This window comes from Rattus rattus, chromosome 14, assembly GCF_011064425.1.
Source record: "Rattus rattus isolate New Zealand chromosome 14, Rrattus_CSIRO_v1, whole genome shotgun sequence".
NCBI lineage: Eukaryota > Metazoa > Chordata > Mammalia > Rodentia > Muridae > Rattus > Rattus rattus.
In genome coordinates this window covers 49,261,586-49,280,820 of record NC_046167.1, presented here as the reverse complement: position 1 = coordinate 49,280,820, position 19,235 = coordinate 49,261,586, and the positions used below count along the sequence as shown (strand labels likewise).

General features: G+C 45.0%; 1 protein-coding gene across 1 annotated transcript in view; it reads right to left on the bottom strand.

Moving 5' to 3' along the window:
• Window positions 1-464: 464 nt before the first annotated feature.
• The window catches only part of Mboat1 (membrane bound O-acyltransferase domain containing 1), a 106,428-nt gene continuing 87,657 nt past the window's right edge, over window positions 465-19,235 (bottom strand). The window contains 7 exon segments of the mRNA XM_032884535.1: window positions 465-1,794; window positions 5,726-5,877; window positions 8,404-8,432; window positions 8,435-8,461; window positions 8,464-8,534; window positions 11,377-11,441; window positions 15,082-15,185. Coding sequence (XP_032740426.1) covers window positions 1,674-1,794; window positions 5,726-5,877; window positions 8,404-8,432; window positions 8,435-8,461; window positions 8,464-8,534; window positions 11,377-11,441; window positions 15,082-15,185 — 569 coding nt within the window. The 3' untranslated portion in view covers window positions 465-1,673.

Here is a 19,235-nt window from a genome sequence, read left to right as displayed (position 1 = left end):
TTGATCATCATTAGACTCTGGAATCCGGAAGTGTTTCTTGGACCAATCCTCCACTGATACCCCAGGGAGGACTACTGTCCTCTTCCCCAGCACCAAGACTGGAAACATGCTTTAAAAGTCAAGGTGAAAGACTTCCTCATTTCACCATCCTAAGATACACAAGAAGAGTGCTTCCTGGAAAAACCCATGGGTAGTAGCTCACACCAGAGTGCCCTGGTCTTAAGTCTCAGTTCTAGCAACACAGAGCCACTACAGCTGTCTGTAATCCACACTGCCTTCCTCTGTAGAAGAAATAAGCCGTTCCTACAAAGCTGCGAATGAAGATAAGAAATCATGCAAAGAAGCCAGTCCCCACGCCTGACTTACGTGGCGAGTACCGACCACACCCGAGAACTTAAGCTTCGCACGCATCTGTGAAAACACACACGGCTTGATACAAACAAAAAACAATTTTCCATAAGGAATCATTTCCTAAAATAGAAATATAATATTTATTCAGTGAGAAACAATTTTTTTTATCATCTAGTCGGAACAAATTTTCACCTCCCAGGACATTTGATTGAGCAATATCATTGAAGCATATATTTTATTATTATTATTATCTTCATCATCATCATTATTATTATTTTCCACATTTTAAATATTACGTTTCCTTCTTTCGCATAGACGATTTGATCCAGTAGAAATCCCCCAAAGGAGCCAGGCACATTCATAATAAAGACAGAGTGGAGCACTGTCGCACTGTCGCTCGCTGGCAGCTTCCAACAGGACAGTTCACCTAAAATAAAGCTGGATTTAATCCATTACAAACGTTGCCTAGAGTCTACACATTGGCCATGATCATTGACACCTCCATGATGTGCAGAGGGGAAAGAGAGCCTCTGCATGCTGAAAGCAATTATTTCTTGAAAAGACGTTTGGCCACCTTTGACAGTGTTGGTATCTGGGTGTCTTCTCAGGGCCAATACAAGTCAAGCAGATCAAAGCACAGGAAATGGAAACCAGTAGCCCCCACCCCCTCCCCAGCTCCTGGGGCAGACAGGCGGCTTTCTGATGTCCAATTTTGGCTCAATTCAGAAGGGAAAGGGGGGGGATGGTACATTTCTGGCCAGGTGGGGGTGATAATGCAGCTGGTTTGAGGGCACACCTATCCATTCAAGCATTCGGGGTTAATCTTCCCAGTTTGTGGAGTTTTTTTCTACACCCTGACAACCTCCCTGCATGATCACTTCCCTCCAAGGACTTTTCAGCATAAGAGTTGTACCCACAGCCTGGTAAGTCACACATCCAAGGGTCTTCAGCTATCAAGAGAAAATCATGCCTGGGAATGGTCTGATTTCAAAAATCTAGACAAGTCATCTCAGCAGACACCTCCTGTGCTGGAGGCAATGGCTGGATTCATGCTTCCAGATTTCAGTAGGTGCAAACGATTTCAGAAGAGCCTACCCAGTGGCCTGTTCTCTACGCTGTGTCGCTGAAAGGCCCCGTGAAGTATGTAGACAAAGCTAGACACGGTGATTTAATCGTACAAAAAAAAGACATAAAAATATTCCCTGCAGTGAAAAAAAAATACATGTAAACATCTCCTCCAAGTCACTGGAGAACCTTTGAGCCTGTCCATTATGTCTTCCCAATGTCCCACAATTCTCTTGGTCATCTGTTCTCTGTGGGTATCAGTCTGCCTTCTTCTTTACAGAATTTGGACTCTGAGACTGCCTTTGAGGCTGGTGTGGTTTGACTGGCAGGAGAAGGATGATCAGCAGACATAGGATGTGCAAGAAAAAGAACATGGACCTGGAAGTAAAAACACAAGAGTTGCCTTTCAAAGAGGAGCACAAACAGAAAACATGTACGATGACATCGCCTTCAGCGGGGATAAGAGGCGGAAGGTTGCCGTGCCCAACAGCGGCAGGAGCAGCGAGTCCCAACGACTCGCTTGCAACGTACTCCTCGCTTTGGTGGGCAAGCAGGCCAGGGGTAGATAAAACCATAAAGCTCAGTGAGGCAGAGACAGACGGACACAGCACTGTCCCACTGACGTGCTCAGACCAAGAGAATTAACTGTGTGAAACCAGACATTTCAGCTGATCAAAAGCTGGGGATGCACAGAGAGCACCTGAGTTCACTCTGTCCCCTAAGCATACGCACGGCTGGTCTCCCCCGCACGTGTTTCTCCAGGTTGAGGAGTTCTTGACCACTTCAGGAACTGGAAGGATCCTGATTGTTTTTATGCTCTTGTTTCATGATTCATTAGAAAGGCTTGTGAAGCGGTGTCATCGTACATGAGTGGTCACTTTTAGGAGTCAGTTTGTTCCTTCTAGTGTGGCTTCCAGGGACTGAATTCAGGTTGTCCAATTTGCACACCAAATGCTTTTAATGGCTGAACCATTTCATTGGTCCAAGATTCAGATTTTGAAAACTCCATTTAGAACCTTGAAAATAGCTTTCATCCAAACTAAGTAAGAACCAAGTTCTACTCTTGAGAAATGTTGGGTGACACTGTCAACAATGTAAACACTGAACACAACCCGCTAATAAATACATGTAAATAGAAATGGCTTTTGTTAGCGTAACCGTTCCAGATCCACTGGAAAGGCTGAATTAGTACTTTAATCCAACTCCCTTAACCCTGCCCACCTGCTCACCTGTACCCTACCTGTCTCTCTTCATGTCCCTCTGTCTGCTTCTCCTCTCTCTCTCTCTCTCTCTCTCTCTCTCTCTCTCTCTCTCTCTCTCTCTCTCTCTCTCTCTCTTACCTTCTCTTGATGGTAAGGTTTAAGCCTAGGAGCTTGTGTGTTGGGCGAGCACCCCATCACTGAGCTGTTTCCCTGCATCCCCAATCACTGCAATGTTCTCTACGATCTGAAGAAAATCGGTTCAAAGACAAGGGATCCACTCCCCAGTAACGACAAGGCCCAGTATCTCAGATCTGTCCAAGTTCCTCCACCTTTAGCAAGACACATGGCTTCCTGAGAATGTTCATGGAGTAGTCAAGAGCACCGTTGTCTCTTCACTTGCTCAACTGTCCCTTAAACACTAACTACTTAAGATGGCCGAAGCACAGAGCCAGGAGATAGCTGAGTGGTGAAGTACATGTTGTCAACGTGCGGAGTCTGTCTTTAATTCTTAGCACTGAAATAAAAACTATTAAACTGGGATTTCTAGAAGAACGTGAGTTTCTGCCCTGTGCAACAGGAAAGGCACAGTGGTCCTCTGGTACCACGAGGGGACCAATTCCAGGTTCTCTGCTCCTGCCCAATCTCCAGACACCATGTGGCATTAAAAGATGGTGTGATTCTTGCACATAATCCACAGAAGCCTTTCCTCGGCTTCTAACCACCCGTGGTATACATGGTATGCAAATACACTGGTCAGCGACTAGAAAAAACGGCAAGATGAAAGCTCTGTACGTGTTCCACCATAGAACCAGTTTCCTCTGGACTTGACAGGAGCAGCCCCATCATCAAGCAGAATGGCTAAAGTAACCTATAGAAGCCCCCTGGACCACGGTCATGACAGTGAACAAACTGAATTATACAAGAGAGAACAAAGCTATGGAAGGATCAGGGGGCTGTTTATATCCCTGGAGAGGAAGAGGGTGTCCCATGATGCTTCCCTGAGATTCCATTCACCCCTCCCTCCATGCCAACCAACCACGTATATAAAATGTACAAAACTGAAGGGGCTTTTGCTTTGCAGTGGTAAAGCCAGCATGCAAATCATTGATGGTTTTGTCAATAACCTCAGTGAATTCGTTTTCTCCCCATCTGGACTTGAGGGTCCTTCTTTGATCTGTCAGCTTCTTTTCTATCTGGGGTGCAGATGTGTCTTTCAAGAAAAGTCATGAGAGACATCAATACAGACACCACCGTCTCTTAAAAATTTCTCAGTTCGTGGACCAGAGGGTCGACTGTGTATGACGAACTGCTATGTGAACAGCAAAGAAGTGGTGACTGACTGTCTAACGTAAGTGTAAAGAACACTGCGATTAAAGGGGGCCTCTTAAGGAAAATCCTGGGGGTTGGGGATTTAGCTCAGTGGTAGAGCGCTTGCCCAGGAAGCGCAAGGCCCTGGGTTCGGTCCCCAGCTCCGAAAAAAAAAAAAAAAAAGGAAAATCCTGGGCATAGACTGGATTCTCAGAGGTTGGAGTCAAGGCTACAGTAAACTATGACTCTGAAGTGAATACACTTAAGATACTTTGTTCTTTTACTTTGCCTCATTTCCCATGGGACATGCAGCCACAATGTTAAATTAAATCCCAGTACACAATCAAGAAAAGCAAACTTCAGTGTCCCAGTAAAGTTTATTGACCTTTCCTCCTCTAAAACTTGATGGAATGTTCCATCTATCACAGAAAGTCTCAAGTTAGCGACCATGTATGGAGCGTACTCAGTAGTGACTTTGGGATTCGAGCTATAAACAGTGTATGTTCGCAAAGAGCTGGCTATCTACAAAAGCTGTTTATGAATTCTAAAGCATCTTCCTTTTCAAATGCGTGCCTGTGCTTGCTTTGTTTGATGCCTGTGTGTGCATCTGTGAGTGGAAGCCAGAGCACCAGCTCAGCTGTGGTTGCTCAAAACCACTGCCTGTTTCCTCTGAGAATAGTCTTTGGTTGATTGATTGGCCTGCTACTCTCCAAATAGGCTAGGCTGGCTAGGCAGCAAGCCCCAGAGATCCTGCTGTCTCCACCTCCCCAGCGCTGGGATTACAGTACCGCCACATCCCGCTTCTTATGTCGGTGCTAGGGATCAAACTCAGGTCCTAAGCTTGCGAGGCAAGTGCTTTGTTGACTGAGCTATACCAAGGCAAAGTCTAACATCCTCACACACTGAATTTGAAAGAACATTGCTTCGAATACGTGAGTGAATGAGTACTGGTTTTTTCAGACAATTTCATAGGCTTTTCTTTCTTCCCCTTTTGTAACCTTTGGTTTTCTCACACAGATCATATCAGGAATGCAAATGGGAAAAATGGAGACCATCTGAGAAATGAGTTTGGATAAGGCTTCCCTGCTTCACTGCTGGCCACTAAACTTATCCCCAGATGAGCTACAGATCTGCAAGGCAACTACTGTCACCTTCTGTAGGTGACTGTGGCATTTGAATTTCCTTTTGCTAGATTAAATGGTTCTCTTAAGCATGAGTCAGAGCTGGAGAGAGAATTGGCTGTGCAAGATGAGGACCTGAGCTTAGATCCCCAGAAGACATATTAAAAAGAAACCCCTGGGTATGTGGGTATGACCATAGGTACCTGTATTCTGGGTACTGGTGTAGGGTTTGGGGCTAACGGAAGGATACAGGATTAGAATGATCACTTGGGCTTGCTGGCCACCAAGCCTAGCCAAAATATGGCTGGAAGAATAGGCAGTCTCAAACTCAAGATCCTCTCGCCTCCACTTCCTGAGTGTTGGGATTATAGATGTATGTTCTCTACCTTGTGCAGAGAATCCTCTGTGTCTGTGTTTCGTATCTGTCCCCTCCAAGTGCACTACCAAAGCCCTTCACACATTAGGATGGTGCTTGTGGCATCATCACAGGTACTGGTGCTCATGTGTTGGCACCTTTGGGACAGCCATTTCCTCTTGTAGCTTCTATCAGCATTTCCACACAGTCAAGTCGCATTTATCAGTTCTCAGCATATGCCCCTTAGTATGTTGGCTCTGTTTACCAATTCTGACGTCAAGAAAAGGTAAGTTAGGCAACAGCTGAGGGCAAGGGAAACTTACTTGTATAAACTGACGGTTGGCTCGACGGCCAGCATGACAAAGGGCGCTGCCGTGTAAGAGACAGCCAGCTGAGTGACAGCCCAGGTCACCACGTCATAGGCAACCTTTCGAGCTTTGGAAGCAAGGAAGTGGTGTCTGTAGTTGTTCCTCACCTGCAAGGCAGGAAGGCAGAAGTAGGAGGCAGGGGTGAGAACTGAAATAACTTCCACTCAGTCACAAGACGTAAAACCAAAGGGAAGAAGGCAGGCTGAAGAGCATGACCAACCCTTTGAGTTCTACTTTTAACCAAAAGCCCTTTATCCCTTTTCTTATTACATATATATGCAATATATATATACTATATTGCATCCTTTTTAACCATTCCTCCCCCCAAAAGTTTAAGAACATGTCACAGAGCCTTACAAAATTTTTTCTATCTACATGTACCTACATTTATATACTTAACAGCACTAGTGTATTTCTTTAGCCTATTTGAGGGTTGTTTTTTTTTTTTTTTTTTTTTTGGTATAACCTGTTATAGACTTTTGCCATGCTCATGAATATTAATCTTCAATGCAATTTATGGTAATTGGGGGAGAGTTAGCTTGTCTGCCTGGCCCTTGTCTTGCTGTTACAGTTTTGTCGTGCGTACTCTTACTGGTAAGTCTCTGTACTCTGCCCTGTTTCCATGGCTATAGTACAAGTGTCAACTGTCACCACAACTAAAAGCAACTGCTACTTACTGGGTGCTTACTATGCACCGTATCTGTGCTAATGCTCCACACAGACCATGTCTTTTGAGTCTTCTAGCAAGCCACCAGCACTGCCTGGCGAAGGAAAACCCTTTCTCAGGCTGGGGATGTGTGGTGGTTAGAGTATGCTTGGGCCAGGGAGAGGCCTTGTTGGAGGAAGTGTGTCACTGTGGGAGTGGGCTTTGTCGGTCTCCTCTTGTCTGCCTTCAGAACAAGATGTAGAAGTCCCAGCTTCTCCAGTGTCATGTCTGCCTGCCTGGACACTGCCATCCTTCCTGCTAGGACTATAATGGACTGAACCTCTGAAACTGTCAGACAGCCCAATTAAATGTTGTTCTTTATAAGCGTTGTCTTGGTCAAGGTGTCTCTTCACGGCACTGAAAACCAAAACTTGCGTGACTGCTGAGTTCTTTCTGTTGCTAGAAAACAATCAGAAATTCTGCTCCATCAATCCCTCTCTTTCCATCCCCTCACTACTTCTGAAAAACCGTTTCTAAGACTGCAATAGACAGAGCTACATAAATCAAAGCCTGGGCCAGCAGAGGCCACCGGGGTGTAGGTACTTTAAGGAATGATACGCCGAACGCATCAACAGAGCAAAGTGTTGACCTTTACTTCTTAGTTTGTTCCGGCAATCTGTTCTTTAGTTTTGTTTCCGAATCCGAGTCGGCATATATAAGAAGAACAAACAAAGGCTCTTTCCTGCTCCTCGTGTTCAAATATGTATTTGATTTTTTTTTTGAATTTTTAAAATTGTCCTGAATAGCAACCCTCTGCTTTGTTCCTAGGTAGAATCTGATATTCTTCATCTAAGGAGAAGAGGAAGCTTAGGGGAGAGCTCTTGACTTATCCACTGTGCTCTCTGGATACCCATACACTCGCTGACATGTAACGGGGCTGCTGGGATATTCATACAAAAGTGCACTGAAGGACAGTAAAGAGCAAGAGCTTGGAAGATAATCCAGTTGTGAACGGAATACCCAGAATCCACTTAAAAAAATCAGGGCAAAGAAGCCAGGCATAGTGACGCCCACTTTAGCGCTGGCACCAGGTCAGTGGAGACAGGCAGGTCCTTGAGGCTCAGTAGCAGCCAGACCTAGCCTGCTTTTGAGTTCCAGGTCAATGAAAGATCTGTCTCCGAAGGAAAATAAAATAGTGGGTGGCGTCGGAGAAATGATATCCAAAGCTGTCTTCTGCTCTCCACATATATCGGTGCACCTACACGCTCGCCAACCCGCACCCCACCATACACACACTTCACACAAAAGGAATAGCCAAATGTATCTAGAACGTAACTAATGTCATTGAAACCTCTTGGAACCTGAAATAAGAAAGACCATAATCGTGATCAAAGGACAAAAATCAAATCAAACACAAAAGTCTGTACTTAATACAAATAATTTTATGCTTTGATTCGATCAGACAGATGATGATGGATCTGTCTCTGGGAGACTCAGTTCCTCAGGCTGCTGTCTCCCTGACTGCCAGAGCCATGGCGAATTACTTCTCGACTTGGCATAATGATGTAAGACGGTGAGCAGCGTAGAGCGAACTGAAGTCTGATAGAGCCTGCATTAATTAATAAATACAATCATCTTTACACGCACATTCCGTCTCTAGCGATTCAAAATGTCTCCATTTCTCAAGGGAGCAATTTGTTGCTCATAAAATTCTTACTGTTTTACTCTCTGCAAGTGAATCGGTTAACCACTCTTACAAAGACAAGTCCTTATGCATAAGACAACCGTCTACATATCATTTGATCTTTTTTCCAAGTACTAATACAAGAAAACAAAAGTAGAACTCCAGGGAGGAAGTTATCACTCAGCATCTAAAAGTCACTCCCAAACACACACACACACACACACACACACACACACACACACACACACACACACACACACACCCCAGGCTGCTAGAGAGGACCAACACCGGAAGGAAGCTTACCGCTCTAGCTGCCAGTGTGACAGGGACTCAGTTAAGAATGTAAAGTAGTATCCTGGTAGACGCCGTGCCACAGAGCGGACAGGAGGAAGGTGAACACAGTGGGGTACCAGGGAACCCGCTCATAGCAGACACTGTGAAGAGAGGAAGGACCAGCAGAGGCCTGGTGAAAACACTGCCCGATTCCAGGGGCACCTGCCTCCCTTCAGGGCAGACCACATGGAAGTCCTATAGCTCCATTCTGCAAGATGCCTGCCTGACTCTGAGCAGGAGCTTGCAATGAAATTCGGGCAACCTATGCTTTCCTGTCATCGTAGAGCCCTATCGGACACGCACTTCCTGGCTCCAGTATAAATCGTAACCTCATTAGACTAAATGGTCTGGACCCCATCTTGTGGGCTATTATCACAAAGGTCTGGGTGGTCTTTTTCAACTCCACACGAATTCCTGCCTTCCTTACAGAAGTGGGTTCCACCAAAGGGCGCATCCACTAAGGGCACTGACAGGAGCGCCAATGGCATTAAAATAGCTGGACTCCAGATAAGCATCTTTGGACATTATCCTCATTTAGCCAGCATTAATTCACCTTTCCAGCAGCCCCTGTGCCATCTGACTAGTCAACATCTTCGTTTTGGAACTCCAGGGAGAAATCAGTGTGCCGGTTAGATGACCTGCTCAAAGCCGTCAGATTTTAAATGACCAAGATAGAGATGAGCAGCCCTGACCCAAATGCCTCAGACAAGCCTTTTCAATTTCAGACCTTTTTTTTTTTTTTACGGCGTTCAGAGTGTCTGCATAGACTTGAGTTATCTTGGGGATGAGACCCAAGTCTAAAACACAAAGTTCATTTGTATTTCATGAACGCCTTCCTTACACAGCCGAATGCAGCTTCACCCAATACCGTAGCATGAATGTTCTGACCGCCATTTGTCATATGAGATCAGAGGTGGAAATTTCCACTTAGGACATCGTGTTAGTATTCAAAGGCTTCAGATATGGGGACATTTGCCACTTCATGTTTTCAGATCTAAGATGCTCAATGTGGGGACTGCACTGTGGGAAGCTAGAAAAGTTTAGCTGGTTCCTTTGAGATCTTTGGTCTTATTGATTAAAGTAACTGATAGGAAGTGACAGGGACTTTCAACCCAAAACTCAAGTCTACGCTTTGCCAACAGCAGGCGAAGGTGGCCACTAAACACTGCAGAAAGAAGCAGAAAATTCAAGCAATTACCATGGGCTCATCACCAAAGGTTCAAAAGTAACTAATTTTAAAAATTATGATGATGATGATGATGATGATGATGACGACGACGACGACGACAGCCCTGTATAGCCCTGGCTGTCCTGGAGCTCACTCTTTAGACCAAGATGGCCTCAAAATCAAAGATTTGCCTGTCTCTGCCTCTCGAGTCTGGAATCAAAGGCATGAGCGGCCACAACTGATACACACTCAGATTCAGGGGTCCCTCTCCCTTTTCATTAGAGAAAAAGAAATATAACCGAGATTAAAAATACAGGATCGGAACTCTATCTCAGTAGGATTTCTTCTTAGCATGAGGACAAGGCAGACGCATTTTAGAAAATTCTTTGTATCATTTTGCATGAGTGAAATATTTTATCTCTAACACTTTTCATTCTTAATCATCTTGGGCTATATACTCCTAATGGAGACCGTATGAATCTAGGCATGTTGGAACTACTCAGCATAAAGACGTGCATGCCAGTGTTAAACTGCTTGCACTATTAATTAAAAACAACCATGTTCATATCAGAATTTATAAACTGCAGAAGCAGGCAGTCTTCAGACAACACCACGTAAGTTTTATTTGAAGAGTTGCTACACTGTGTCTCCTTTGCTTCAGTAGTTTTAAAGATTTATTTGTTTTAAGTATTTTTTCTTATTTCTTAAATAAAATTTTAAATAAAAAATCATTTTAAGATAATTCAAAAGATATTTTGTGTTTGTGTGGGGGTTTGTATACATGAGTGAACGTGCTTTGGAAACCAGAAGAAAACAATGGACCCCACCCCCACCGGAGAGCTGGAATTACAGGTGGCTGTGAGACACCCCGTGTATGTGATAGGAACTGAACTTGTGTCCTCTGTGAGAACAGCAGACACTTAATCCCCAAACCATCTCCTCAGCTCTGCCTCAGTGTTTCGATTTGTGCAAGACACTGCTTACCAAAAGCAAAACTCAATACTTCTGTCTTACTGGCTTCAGGAACATTCCCTACTTGGGATTTGGTGTTCCAAAGATAGCATATTCAGAGTCCTCCAACAAGTAATGCTTCTAAATTTATAACACACAGAAACAGGTCACAGGGATGTCAACACAGATGCAGGCCTGAGGAGTACCACAAAGCTCTCAGTTCTGGGAACAGTAGCAGCCCTCACCAGGGATCTGACTATCACGCTGACTTCCTAATATCTAAAACCAGTCTCTCCTGAGTACCAGGCCATACATAGAGAGGTCAAAAGCCTGGTTCTTGGAACAGACCTTTGGCCCTGTGCCTGTCACTCAAAGCTCTGTGACTTTGGGTGTGTCCTGTAGCCCCTCTCTTTCACTTTCCACAGCTACTAAATGGGGTAATAAAACTAATAGCCGGTTGGGGATTTAGCTCAGTGGTAGAGCACTTGCCTAGCAAGCGCAAGGCCCTGGGTTAGGTCCCCAGCTCTGAAAAAAAAGAAAAAAAACAAACAAACAAACTAATAGCATCTCACAGGATTGCCATGAGAAGCGAACCAGTGTGTGGAGTGGAGTGCAGAGCATTATGGGATGAAATGGGCTCAGACAGGGATGTTCTCAGGCCACTGTGCCTACTTCTTTTATTTACAAGATGTGCAGGCTAATGTCAAACTGTCAGACCGCGTGCCGGTCAGCAGCTGCATGGCTGGCCAGTGGCTGCTGCTCACCTAGGAAGCCCCCAAGCACATCCTGGCCAGGAGCAGTAAAGTAGTTTTTGTGTCCCTTACCATTTCAGCCATGTAGATGTCTGAATATTCCAGTTTTCCAAGTACATTTTGAAACTCGTGGCAGTCTAGAAACAAGAAAATAACACCTATCATTAGCTTTAAAAATACCCAAGCAACGGAAAGTCCTGGCTAGACCTCCGTTGCTCGGAGCTGATGTGGATGCCAAGCGCCGTTACTCAGAGTTCTGTCAATCAGCTGTTCCGCCACAGGCAGTTAACATTTTCTGGCATTTATAAGATGTACTTTGCAGTTAAACTTTGGCTTGGAAACTCGAGTCTGCTCAAAACTTATTTTTACATTAGAGCAAAACGGAAGGGGAGTTCTGTCAATCCCCTCCCACTCTGATTCCCTAAAAAACGGTCAAATGACTTAAAACTACTCTAAAATGGGATTTACCACAAGGAAAGTTCAATCATCTGATTGTAGGGCTTTCGGGACAAGTTAAATGAAACTGTTATCTTTGTACTATGTAACCATGTGCAAACTAGGTCAGCCTTTTACAGTCATTTCTATAAAGAGCGGCACAGTCCCAACTGTATCCAACTCTGCCCAGAATAGTAAGAGCCTTCATGCATGAAGGGAAAACAATACAGAAAAGAAAACAAAGAAACATCACCCATCTGGAAACAGGGTAAGTCGGCCAACTGCCAAAAGAAGGCAGCCCCACATAAGCCATGGATGCGCTTTCTCATTCAAAGGGAAACAAGGAGTATGGCTTTTCCCTTCAGCTATAAGAAAGCTTGTTTACAGGGAAGGGGAGGAAGGGGAGGGAGAAGAGGGAGGAGAGGGAGGGGAAACTGCGGTCGGAATGTAATATGTGAGAGAAGAAAGAAAGAAAGAAAGAAAGAAAGAAAGAAAGAAAGAAAGAAAGAAAGAAAGAAAGAAAGAAAGAAAGAAAGAAAGGGAGGAAGGAAGGAAGGAAGGAAGGAAGGAAGGAAGGAAGGAAACAAAGAAACAGAAAGAAACAAAGGAAGAAGGAAACCGTTTTGAGGCCACATATCCACCTAATGCAATATGCTTGAATGGAGAGTATAGAGCAGTAGTAGGGGAAGAGACAGAAGACGGACTGACAGATGTTAGCTAGGCAATACAGATGACAGAGGATACAGAACACAGGCTGGATAGACAACGGACGATAATAGGGAGATGGCGGAAAACAGATCAATACATTCAAAGGTAGGATGCTTCTTAGATGTTTTTGTTTTTGTTTTTGTTTTGTTTTTGCCAACTTGAAGCAAGTTAAGAGTTATTTGGGTAAGAGGATCTTCCATTGAGAAAATGCCCCCAATAGATTTCCTGTAGGTAAGTCTATAGGTCTTTTTCTTCATTAATGATTGGTGTTGGAGAGCCCAGCCCCTGGGCAAGTGGCCCTGAGATGAATAAGAGAGAGGCTGAAAAAGCCACCAGTGGCCAAGCCAGCGAGCAGCATCAGCTCCTGCCACCAGGTTCCGGCCCCATTTGAGTTCCTGCCCTGACTTCTCAGTGATGCGCTGTGATGTGGAAGCGTAAGCCGAAGAAAACCATTTCCTCCCAGGCTTTTTTTTTTTTTTTTTTTTTTTTTGGTCATGGGGTTTATCACAACAATAGAAACTCTATGACAGGTAAACAGATATGGAGAGATGATAATTAGAGAATCACAGATAACAGACTAAAAGACAAGAGGAAACCAGACACACACACAACAAATGCAAGGTAAACGGAGACAGATGATGTGTGATTGTCAGGCGATCTATTATTCATTGGGTTATTTCTAAATCCAGTTTGTCTCTGTTTACACAGCTAATAGAATGCTTTAAACATGGTTTGAAGCACTGTAACAAAATCAGACTTCCTTGTTGCTCCTTTATTCTTGACACATACCAAACACAATGGAAATCAATATTCTCATTTTCTCTTAGAATAACTATATACAATATCAGCCTTTGACCCCAAGCACACATCCATAATGAAAGGGATCTGTCTTTTGATGCACTATGAATATATATATATATATATATATATATATATATATATATATATTCGCAAGCAGCAGGGCAGTTTTCCACGGGAATGAAGTCCCTAAACCCCAGGACCTTGCCTGATGTCTGCATAGTAAAAAGAAGCATACAGTCTTTTCTGAGAATGGGGCAGGTGGTTATGCTGTCTGGAAACTTTCTGGTGGAATGGTTTACTATAATAGAGTGAGGTGTCATTGCTCACTCAGAACCAGTTCTGAGTTTGAGCCATTTTTTTTTTAAATCATACTTGCCAGGGCTTTCTGACCCAAAGAGGCCTCAGATTCTCTAGAATCCAAATATTAGCATTTTCCCCCACAGTGAGGGCTGTTGATGCAATTTGATCAGTCTGAGGCATCAAACAGCACCATGAATTTAAGTAGAATATATGACACAATTTGGTTAGGCGACAGGTACAAAGTGCTTCTATTTCTCTCTTCCATTTACCTTTTGAATAGTGGGAGAAGAGGATGGGAGGAAGAAAAAATGGAGGAGGAGGAGGAGGAGGAGGAGGAGCAGGAGGAGGAGGCGGAGGGAGAAGGGGAGATGGGGGAAAGAGGAGGAGGAAGAAAGGAGGATGGATAAAAGGGTAGAGAAGGGGCAAGAGGAAGAAGGACGAGGAGGAAGAAGAGGATGGGGAGAGGAGGAAGAGGAGGAGGAGAAAGAAGAGGAAGAGGAGGAGAAGGAGGAGGAAGAGGAGGAGGAGGAGGTGGTGGTAGAGGAGGAAGAGGGGGAGGAGGAGGAAGAGGAAGATGGGGAGGAGGAGGAGGAGGAAGATGGGGAGGAGAGTCTAACCACGCCCTACAACGTTTTGATAGGTGAAGGGCAGGCCGCCTTCCCTCTGGAAGCCTTCCGAATGGGCCAGGCCTGAGGCAGAAGAAGGTGGAGGCTTTCTCATGCTCATTTTGGTCCTTTTCCTGCTCGCATGTCTGCCCCAGCGTAGATGGAAATCAAAAACTGTTAGCTGCCCTGAGCAGCTGCCTGGCTGTCCCTGCATGTACAAAGCTTAGCCTTTGTCTCCTGCTGCAGGATGAAGGCTGTGTGACCAGGTGGCCCTGTCCGTGCTAGTGTAAATAGGGCAGAGCACACTGAAATGACGTGGTCCAAAGGGAGCCAAGACACAGAGAACCGACATCCTAGAATCAAGACTGAAGAAGAGACACACTACCCTAGTGGTGTAAGAGGTGTGCACTGAGACAGTTCTTCCCCAAAACCTGAATGAATTAAAATTACCTCCAAAAAGGCAGACAAAAACAAAACAAAAACAAAAACAAAAGAACAGACAGATGGACATGCTCAGTTCTAAAGGCATGAGCCTCTGGTCTATATTCTCAACTGGGTCCCAAGCAAAATGCAAACAAGAGGAAATGGCCTTTTCACTCTCTAGTTGGTAGATCAAGGATTAAACAACCGAAAGATTTTCACAGCTCTTTTTCGAATTCATGATGTCATTTTTCCTTGAATCTTGTCAAGTGTCAAGAAATCAGGTATCCTGAAAACAAGGTGATGATAATCGGGAGGGGGAGGGGAGGAGGGGGAGGAGGAGGAGGAAGAGATTGAAGATACAAATGCTGAGGACAATATGGGGCCAGGCATCCCCTAAACAGCGTTCCCCAGACACCCTGATGAAGGACTTTGGGAATCCCATCCTCACAGCAACTGTTTGCTTTATTCACTGTGCCCGTTTGTTCCACAAACACAGTCTTCTCACCTCGATCTTCCCGATGTTCAGGTTAGATAGTAGATCCCAACAAGAATTCCCATCCGCATCTATGCCACTGAACCCGAAGCCGGCAGCATTGTGCACTGCGTCCGCTGTAGTTTTTAAGACAGAACATCAGGATCCAGGCAGAGGTCTTTAAAGGAGTGCAAACATTTGTCTAGTTCCAACACTGGAAGCCTAGTCTGTAGTTTCTTGGAAAATGAGCCAAAAAAACATGCAAAGGATCTGGCCTTGTTATGAACTGGGCTGTCTGGTGACCTTGGCTGTCATTCATTTCTTCTACAGCCCTTAAGTGAATGCTTGCCATATGGCACAAGACTGGAGGAGCATCAAATGGACAGAGGAGCGTCAAGGAGGAGTGAAGAAATGAGATGAAGATGTTAGCTGCAGGATTCAGGGCCTGGCAAGATGCTACAGGAAGAGAAGAGGGCACATGTTCCTGCTTAGATGCAGAGGATAGCAGTGGACAGGGTAGAGGGCTAAGAGTTATCACTAAAGATGGAGGACTGCCGTGATGAAGGCAGCTAAAGGAAGAAAGGGTTTAGTATCGCTCATGGTGGCAAAGGCATGGTGGGAGGCATATGAGGAAGCTAGTCACACAGCACCCTTAGTCAGGAGGTAGAAAGAGAGGAGTGTGGCTCTCGACTCACTTTCTCTGTTTAACCCAATCCAGGACCCCAGACCATGGTGCCAGTCACACTCTGGGTGGGTCTTCCCACCTCAGTCGAGCCTCCTGGAAATAACTTCAGGCATACCCAGCAGCATTGCCCAATCTGAAACCCCACCAAGCTGACGGTTACATTCACTGTCTCAGGTGTTATGGGGTAGGTGTGCTATGTCAAGGGAGACCCAAGACTGGAAGCAAACCAGGACCTTATCCTGGACACGTTACAAACAAGGGTCTGACAGGCTAACACAAGATGCAATTAAGGAAAGTTTTAAACCCAAAGCAAGGTAGAGAAGCCAAGCTGGGAACTGGGAACCAGCTCCAATGGAAGCCATACCAGTACACAGAGATCAGCACCCTCCACAGTGTGTGGTGGCAGGGCTTAGAGGCAGAGACAGAAGGATCTAGAGTACAAGATTATTCTGGGCTACATAGCAAGTGTAAGGCTTGAACTACACGGGAAAATTTTGTCTCAGAAAGAAAGAAAAGAAAATAGCAAGCTACCTTCTCCACAGAGTAGTTCTGAAAGCCCCACGTCCATGCTCATTTATTTAACTAAACTATAAGAAAATGGTTCCCAAAGGAACAATTTACCTCAAAATGCCTTAACGAGGTGTTTTGTAACCAACTCGAGTCCTGACAAGCTCCTACAGTTATGATGAAGACCAACAGACTAATTTCCTCCTTTCTCATAGTCCAAATTCTGTTGGACTATGCTCTTCAAGAACGTGGTTATTAGTGACTCACACTAATTAAATCTCAGTGCTTCAGAGTTCTACATCTGAAGGATCATCCCATAGACCTTCAAGTCCAAATGCAGACAGCCTTCCTAACCTCCTAGAAAGGAGGAGCCCATCTTCAGAACAGCCATTCAAAATGAGGCAGCCTTCTCCAGGGTGGCTCTGAGCTCAGTGGTCCAGAGCTTGTCTAGCACTTACCATGGAAGCCATCCCCAAACTGGAGAGAGGGATGGAGGGAGGAAAGGAAGGAGGGAGGGAGAGGAGAGGGAGAGGGAGAGGGAGAGGGAGGGGGAGGGAAGAGAGAGAGAGAGGGAGGGAAGAGAGAGAGAGAGAGAGAGAGGGAGGGAAGAGAGAGAGAGAGAGAGAGAGAAAGAGAGAGAGAGAACACAGTTCTATGTTTATCTCCTCTATTTTTAGCATAGTTGATGATTTAATGATGCTTATCTTAGGCTTGGCTTCAGTTGAAAACTATCTGGTTTCTCATAAAGGATTTAAAAGCACAAAGCCCCATGTCATCCTCTCTCCTCTAGAGGGAAACTCAGTAGAGAAGACAGAGAAAACTGATGCCCAAAAAGGAGCCTCAGAGTTCCTATGTGACACCAAATCAAGAAATGACTGATGTCAACTAGGGGACAGCCCATGGCAAGGTCAGTGCAGCAGTTCTTAACTTTCCATGCCCTTTGACCTTGTGCCCAGCACACAGAGCTGAAAGAGTCAAGCAGTGATTGTACACAGAATGCATGCGTTCTGTGGTCATCGCCTGTGATGGTCAGATTTTCACAAGACACCTGCACAAAGCTACTTAAGGCAGGGACCAGTTTACTTCAGGTCAGCCCCAGATATTGCAATCCATCACTACAGGGAAGTGGGGTGTGTGTGTGTGTGTGTGTGTGTGTGTGTGTGTGTGTGTGTGTGTGGTCCATCTGTGTGTATGTGTCTGTGTGTGTCTGTCTGTCCATCTGTGTGTGTGTCTGTCCATCTCTGTGTGTGTGTGTGTATGTGTGTGTGTGTGTGTCTGTCATCTCTGTGTGTATGTGTCTGTGTGTGTCTGTCTGTCCATCTGTGTGTGTCTGTCCATCTGTGTGTGTGTCTGTCCATCTGTGTGTGTGTGTGTGTGTGTGTGTGTGTGTGTGTGTGTGTGTGTATGTACATGTCACATCATGGTACTCAGGAAGCAGAAAGAGCAATGCCTGTGTCCCCATCTTTCTCTTTCTCCCCCATTCGGTCCCATCCTGGAACCCTCAGACAACCTGTGGTGCTGCTAGCAAACAAGTTTGGAATTTCCTCTAGGGAAACTGTCTGGAAATGTCCTTACGTTCACAAAGTGTGCTTTACCATTAGCTTATGTGCTTCTCAATGCCAGCAAGCTGGCCACCAAGATGAGACATCACATACCCTCTGGGTCTCTGTGCCCAATACCTTACAGGTATTTTTTAGTTACTCTCAGGGATGTGTTAGGAGGGACAGTAAGGGTAGGATCGGCAGCCCAGACTAAAGAGCTGTTGGAGTATGTATAAAATACAGGGACCATCCAAAGAAGCACTCAAGAGATGGTGGTAGCCATTTTTATTGTAATGGCCTCTGCCAATAGGGGTGGAAAGGAGACTGAGACCAGAAATGTTGGTTCAATGTGCAGACCATTCCAGTGTAGGCAGCACTGAATCTGAAGGCCAGAACTGATCCCACATTCTAAGGGGTTAAGAGCTCCTTTTCAAGATGACTGGTTCCCAGAATTACCCTATTTGGAGAGTCAGGTTTCCCTGTTCTGCACAGCGCTTTCTGCAGAAGTTTATCTAAGATTCCATCATAGCCCAGAGCAGCCAGAGCGAGGCTCTGACTCAGCCCCAAACCAGCTCTCCTTTCTCCACGCATGGTGTAACTTATGTGGTGGACAAACTTGTTTGGATATCCCTTCTTGGAGTTTGTGGTCCTTAGAACGTAGCTTACACCACAGTTGAGCCTCCCTAATTAGTATCAATTAGTTGGAGAGAATCAGAATTGGATGTTAAGTCCAAAGAAAATAGTTTTACTAATTTAATATAACCAGTAACAAGCAGGCCTAACAGTGCAGTGCAGTTGAGATCCGTGAGAGGCCAGCTTTAAGGATTCAATTTATAATAATTTATAATTAGTACATCAATTATATGTAAATGGCATTTTAAAGAGCTGGATAAAACAATTATTCGGTTAAGTAATTTAAATATTCCCTGATGGACTATCCATTGCTCCTTTATTCATAAATAATATAAAGGTCAATTTCAGACTAACCCATGTAATCTAAACCGGAAAAAAACTTCAAATCGAAGCTATGCAAATTAAAGTGTTTCCACCATGCAACCGGGGAAACAGAGAGATGGGGCAGAGGGGACAGGAGATAAACATCTCAGTGCACGGAGAAAGATGTCCCAAAGCATCACACCGACATTCCAAAGTCTGAGAAGTTCTCCTAAGGACAGAATGACATCCTGTCCCCTGTCACCCCTCCCACCCAGACCCTGTCAGCACAACCCACCTTGTGTCAGACTCTCCCCATGAGGCCACGGAATGGCCTTTCTTTCCTCCTTAAATCTGGAGCTGATTTAGTTCAAAGCCAGCCCTTAAGCCCTGAGATACAAAATGTGGGAGCAGGAAGGGTGGGGGGAGAAGAGAGAAAGCAAATAAGTGAAAATAGAGAATGCAGTTAACAGAAAAAAAGACGTTCCCACTCTCTCCCATCCTCTCTCCACAAACACACA